Consider the following 7,044-nt stretch of genomic DNA (forward strand, 5'->3'; position numbering starts at 1 on the left):
ATTACCGGGGCGCTGCAGGGGCCTTATTGGTGTACGATCTGACTTCTCGAGATAGCTACAATGCCCTTGGAAACTGGCTGGGAGATGCCCGCACACTGGCCTCTCCTAACATCATGATTCTGTGTGTGGGAAACAAGAAGGATTTGGAAGAAGAGCGACAAGTGACCTTCATGGAAGCATCAAGGTTTGCACAGGAGAATGGTAAGTTATATGTCTGAGATATTTATATGGAAATTTTCTAAGACTGTATATCTAAATGTGAATTTGTAAACTATTAACTACTGCATTAAATGTTGAACTGTAAATGCATAGGCTATATGTATTTAGGTCAGTAATATTTACCCGTAAGCGAGGAAAAAAAAAAACTAATTTTATTAGATTGTTATGATTATTATGTAGAGTGATTTATAAACAATTTAAAATCTATCCAGCATCAGCATTAAATTTTGTGTTTAAATAACCTTTTTTTTTTCTAATACCCACAGAATTGATGTTCATGGAAGCCAGTGCACTGACAGGAGAAAATGTAGAGGAAGCATTCCTTAAGTGTGCTAAGAGCATTTTAGCCAAGATTGAGACAGGTCAGTAAGCTGCTATTTTATCTGTAATATTTGCTTTTAAAGGATCTACAGTATGCATGTCTGTTTTAGCTGCCATTCAACAGTATCAACCCAAAATTAAGGATTTCCTTAAGAATATCATTTTCATTCAGTATAAAAGTTTCATATATATAAGTTATCTGTATTTCCATCCCTCTCTGCTAAACAGCAGGGTTGTGATCACTCTGTAGAGCATGGGAGAGGGGATAAATCATTTTATATCAATCATTCTTAATTGTAGACTAATTCAGGCATTATTAAAGACCACTATTGAATCCCATAGGAACATGTAGTGTTCATTATAGTATTGTTTTGTGAAATGTCCCTGCACATAGATGGCTCCACAAATGCTTAGCCACAGATGATCAATTAGTAGACCTTCTGACCTCATCTGACTTCACATTTCTTTGGGAAATTTTTGTTTTATTACTGATGCTATCACTGTCGATGTTTTTATTGTTATTAAAGACATTATTATTATTATAATAATGTTGACATGCCTAGCAGCAATATAAAATACCAGAAAATATTTCTGAAAATCAAGGAAAAAGGTAAACAGATGAGATAGGGAGTAATTGGCTCATTGGTGACTTAGTACTTGTAGAGCCATCATGTTAATATTTAAAGATAATTAAAATATTAAACTTACAGTAAGCATGGCACATATATACATGCCATCGGTGGTGACATCGGGTACTGCTAAGGAAGTGTAATCTTCACTGTAGTTTTGTTGTGAAATATATTTAAACAAAGATGGCTCCACATGTCCTCAGCCACCAACAAGTCAATTGGTAAGATTAGAACTGCACCAGATTTCCCCTTTCCCTGAGTTTTTTTGTTTTTTTTTTTCTTTCTTTCTTTCTTTCTTTCTTTCTTCCATTTTTTGTTTTTTTTTCTTTTTTCTTTCTTTTCTTCCTTTGTTTTCTTTTTTCTTTTTCTTTCTTTTCTTTTTTCTTTTCTTTCTTTCTTTATTTCTTTCTTTCTTTATTTATTTATTTCTTCCATTTTTTGTTTCTTTTTTCTTTCTTTTCTTCCTCTGTTATCTTTTTTCTTTTTCTTTCTTTTCTTTTTTTCTTTTCTTTCTTTCTTTATTTCTTTCTTTATTTATTTATTTATTTCTTCCATTTTTTCTTTCTTTTTTCTTTTTTCTTTCTTTTCGTCCTTTGTTTTCTTTTTTCTTTTTCTTTCTTTTCTTTCTTTCTTTCTTTCTTTCTTTCTTTCTTTCTTTCTTTCTCTCTTTCTCTTTTACTAATGCCATTAATGCTGGTGCTGTAATTATTATTATAAACATTATAGTAACCATAATGTTACTAGCATTACTAATAGCCATATGAAAATCAAAGAAGAGGATATACACGTAAGATAGGTGGTACTGGTAATTGACGCTGGTGATTAAGCATTTGTGGAGCCATGTGTAAGTAAAGACATTTAATCACCTAAACCAACAGTGGGCATGGCATGTATGTATGAGTTAACTTGCTGATTAATATATGCCAGTATTTTTGCTGTGCCAAATTAAGCACAAATTAAACAATTTAGATTTGATTTAGAGTTGATGTAGGCAGCCTGTTATTTCACCATAGATGACTCTCCAATCTCCATAACAAGAGCATCTGATTTTTCAAACTTGCATTTTAGATAAAATAAAATAAAATGTGTATGTATATTATTGCTTTTCTTATCAGCCAGTGTGTATCTCCGCATTTACTTTAAGATTAACCCAAATCATTATTTTCTTTATATAAAAGAAAACACTTACTCCTTTGACAGTATAGTTACTATACTTAAAAACCAGCCATCTAAGGCTGACCCAATCCATAGTATGCTGCCAGGAAAGGGCAATGGGCTGAATGGTGTGGCATAGGCATGATTGTACACAGCAGTGTTTAATGCCTGATATTCTTACAGGAGAGCTGGACCCAGAAAGGATTGGCTCTGGGATTCAGTATGGGGATGCCACTCTTCGCCGCCTTAACCGTGCAAATAGTCAGCGCTCGAAAGCTGGAGCCGAGTGCATGAGTTCCTCATGTAGGATTTGAAGGCTGATGAGTAGGTATATGTATGTTTGGACCCTATGAGAGTTTGTTATGGCAAAGATTGTTTAAATTTGACCAGTTTGATTGTGGAGATCTTCAGAGGGCAATGTGCTACACTACAGTCAGATATGAAAGCATTAGCAGTATGTTTTATTCTGAATATTATGTGACAGAGAGCATTATTTTTGTGGTGGATCACAAGCAGTGGAGAAATGTCTTGTAATCAACACTAAAATTATTTATGATGTAAACCTGAAAGAGTACATGGTATCAATACTTAGTTTTATTTTTTCATTTGCATTGTTTATGTATTGTGTAAGTGAATGCAAGGGGATATTTTCATTGGCTTTTATCTTAGTAATAATTGGGGCCAATTTCTAATCAGGGATAAATTTGCTGTGCATTGTTTTTCCCCTTTGAAATGCAATATTTTAAAAATGTTCTTTTTGATCTGTCTTTTCCTTTATTATTTTCATCATTCAGCTATAAATATCTAGAAAGAAGATTGAATGTATTTGCCTTAATTCACGAAAACTTTTTATTGCTTCTTGTTTACAAAGATATTTTTTTCATATTGTGTATTTTACCTTTTCAGTCATTTTCCCGTGTAAGCATGAAATATTTTGTGTATATATAGTCAATAGATATTAGATTTTACTTCCCAGCAATAATCTATTTTTGTTTTTAAGAATGGTGTTGAGAAAGCTGTAATTTTTGCTTTGGCATGTGGCAACTTCTCTCAGACAAACTCGGATTTGCTATCTTTTTGTTTGTTTGTTTGCTTGTTTGTTTGTTTTTGTTTGTACAAAATGTACAATTTAGTTTCTTTGGCATTATTTATTAATATCCATATCAGCATCATTCAGTTCAATATTCACAGTAATTACTATCTCAAGATTTCACAATAAAACCAGAAAAAAATTATATTGAAAATATTATGATCATCACCTCTGGAAGGCTTTCTCTCTCTCTCTCTCTCTCTCTCTCTCTCTCTCTCTCTCTCTCTCTCTCTCTCTCTCTCTCTCTCTCTCTCTCTCTCTCTCTCTCTCTCTCTCTCTCTCTCTCCCTCTCCCTCTCTCTCTCTCTCCCCCTCTCCCTCTTCCTCTTCCCCCCACCCACTCCCTCTCATACCTTCTTTTTCTCCACACAGTCTCCCTCTTGTTCTCACTCTCGTTACCAAAGATGGCTCCACATCTCATATTTTTTTATTCCTAATATTTGGTTATGTATAGTTGTGAGACTTGGATATGAAGTATTATTTGGAAGCATGTATGTCTCTTGGATCAAGTGTTTTAACATAAATGAAACCTGATTAAATGTTCAGCAAAAAAGTTCAACACAGTACTTGAAAATTATGTGTTATGTTGATGGCTTTAAGCATTGCTATGAAAGATTCATGTAGGTCTGGTAGTTCATAGGTACTTGCTTCAGTGAATGCATATTTGATAGAATTTATGCATTTTTGGAATACTAAGTTCTTTGTACCTTGTATGCCACATTATAATGGAATTTTGATAATGCATAGCAATCTATAACTGTATGCCTATCCATCACACTAGCTTGTGTTTCATATTATGTTGCAGTGATATATACGCAAGATATATATGTGGCCACTTTATCATAAATAATGCTCTCTCATTATTTTGTTATACTTTGGGTTGATGGTTGTGAATGTTTTCAGTTATTTATATATTTAATTTTGCATTTGGTATGTTGTTTCAGGACTTTGTGTTTCTTGTTTATGTGTCTGTCTTTGAAAGAAACAGCAAAAGAATAAATGACACCATCGACAAGCATATTTTGTTGCATTCTATGTAATAGGTATAATAGGTAAAGTATGTAATGTTTGAGTATATCCATATTTATGCAAATATAGAAAGATTCTTTTATTTTATTTATATGGTTCAGAACACATATGAGGTAGATTTAAGTTTTATTACAATGACTCCAGAGAAAACACAGATGTGGGTTAAGTGAGGGATGCCCAGGTAATGACTTTAGCAAATTCAAGAATTTATAAACCAGATGAATAATGTAATCTTAAGTTTTGCACTAGGATTTGACCTGCTGTGATATGATTTGTGAGTTTCTTAATAGAGAAGGCTATGTTATGTATGAATTATGAAGCAAAAAGAGATGGACGTTGATTAGTGTCTCATTTAACAGGCAATGAAATTTTATATAATTATGCTTGAAATGTGCATCGCCAGAGAAGGCCCCTGAATGATTTTTCAGCTATTAATCAGCTCATGTGAAAGTGGCTTTTGCTAGTGTTAGACATATTGTTCAACAATGTTTTTGCACACAGAATGAAATAATGATTAATATTTATAAGTTCAGTTCCAAATATACGATGGCCAGTCAGATATTGATTTGCTCGTAAATGCTGAAGTAATTTAGTTCAGTTATATATTCACAGTTTGAATAATTTTGAGGAAAATTCCTTGAAGTTGATACATTACTAGCTTTCAGTGTATAGTGCTATCTAAATATTTAAATGATTTTTGGATGTAGTTACTTTGTCATCATATCTTTATATTATATATAATGAATTGTAGATAGGTATTGAAGTCACAGAGAAGTTGTACTGCAGTCCCTTCAGATTATTGTTTTTGGAAATGCTTTCATGGAGCATTATATTAGGGAATCTTCCTTCGTAGGTCACAGTCATACAATAAAAAATAAATAAATAAATAAATGAAAAACAAATATGCCAAGGAATAAAGCATCATTTGTAATTGTGTTTAATGTGCGTGAGGTGGACACCATTTCTATATTTCTGATATGGTGCTTTCTCTCCAGTGATATCAGTCCGATGATAGTGGTGTTTTGGAGAATTTACTGTCCTACATGTAGTGAGCTCTGTGGAAATGCTAATGTTTAAATTTCACTCAGTTTGCATTATAATTTTCCTGTGGTTAATGTGAAATATTATTGACTTTTACTCAGTTTCATAAAATATACTGATATCATTGAGGTTGGAATGTCTTGTACTCAGAAGTTTGCTTCTGGAATTGTGAACATATTTTCAAGGAAATATGTGTCAGTAGCTTTAAACAGTTTTAATATGTAATCACTCTTTTGATATTCTTTATTTCTGTTTGGATGACACTACAATCATAAGAAATGTGAGAAGTTATCCAGGTTTTATATTAGCACTAAAAATAATGCTTAGGAAATTTAATGAGGCTAGGATCCAGATCTTCTTCCATATAATCTAATAAGAACAGATAGTAGTTTTGATGTAGTAATTATATTAGCAGGCATTAAACCAAGTTAAAGTGATTACTTAAAAAAAGAACAGAAAAGAAAAAAAAAAGCATACCAGAAAAAATATTGTGTGCAACCTTTGCATGCATATATTATTGTTATAATCATTATTATCATCATTATTATGCTCAGTTGACAAAACATAAACAAATCGAGAATAGCAAGAACTTAGAATAGGTTAAAAGAACTACATTCACAGAACTGAAATGGAACAGATGAATACTTAGTGTCAGAAATCCTAGATAAACTTTGTAAAGTCTCAAAGATACATATAATACAGGTAAGAAAGGTACATTGAAAATAATCTAATGTGTTCACCCGTTACTTTGTTTGTTATTCTGTTATGTAATTTGATGTGCTATATTATTTTAAAAACGTAAGTGCTAACCATGATGAATCTTTGTAATTCTTTTTATCTTCTCCATTTACAAATGGTTTTAAATTGGATATGAGCACATGGATGTCAGTTTGTGTGTTTGTTCGTGTGAAGATGTTTGATGTACAAGTGAATATATGTCAGTTTGTATCCTTTCATTTTCAGGATATTCTGTATATTTTAGTGTTTTTTTAGGCCTAGGTCATCTTTCATGAATTGTTTAGAGTTAAATTCGTGTTTCCTTTTAAATGTAAAAGTAATAATGTAATAATTAGTTGAAATACATACTTAATACGAGATTTAAGTTGTTGCTTTGAGGGTATGTACATACATGCGCAGTCCATTGTGATTTTAGTTCATTAAATTTGTTTACATATATATGGCTCCAGGACTGCATAGTCACGAAGGAGATATTTGCTAGGCCTACCTACTCTTGCCTGTTTACCATATCCCTTGATTTCTGGAAAAAAACATTATCTGTTTATTTTTTATTGCTTATTAATAATGTTAACCCAATAAGCATGGATGGCAAGACTACAGTGCCACCCACTGTAATAAAGGTTTTATATATATTGTCCTTACGCTTAGATGGCTCTGCAAGTGTTTAGTCACCAAGGAATTAGCTGTTAGTCCTGCCTATCTCATCTGTTTACCCTTTTCCTTCATTTTTTGAAAGCTTCACTTCTATTATTTTATTGTCTTTGATGTTATTAATATTTTAGTAACAATTTAATAATCATAATATCTAGAAGAATGTTAACAA

The 7,044-nt window shown here is 32.1% G+C and overlaps 1 protein-coding gene across 1 annotated transcript in view; it reads left to right on the forward strand.

Annotated features, from left to right (window-relative positions):
- The window catches only part of LOC125042197 (ras-related protein Rab-4B-like), a 13,946-nt gene extending 10,326 nt beyond the window's left edge, over positions 1–3,620 (forward strand). Inside the window, exons 4-6 of the mRNA XM_047637686.1 lie at positions 1–201; positions 486–581; positions 2,508–3,620. The exon at positions 1–201 is cut by the window's left edge and continues 17 nt beyond it. Of these exons, the coding sequence (XP_047493642.1) occupies positions 1–201; positions 486–581; positions 2,508–2,638 (428 nt within the window). The 3' untranslated portion in view covers positions 2,639–3,620. The remainder of the gene's footprint in view (positions 202–485; positions 582–2,507) is intronic.
- The last annotated feature ends 3,424 nt before the right edge of the window (positions 3,621–7,044 follow it).

The sequence above is a fragment of the Penaeus chinensis genome, chromosome 31 (genome assembly GCF_019202785.1).
Source record: "Penaeus chinensis breed Huanghai No. 1 chromosome 31, ASM1920278v2, whole genome shotgun sequence".
Classification (NCBI taxonomy): Eukaryota; Metazoa; Arthropoda; class Malacostraca; order Decapoda; family Penaeidae; genus Penaeus; species Penaeus chinensis.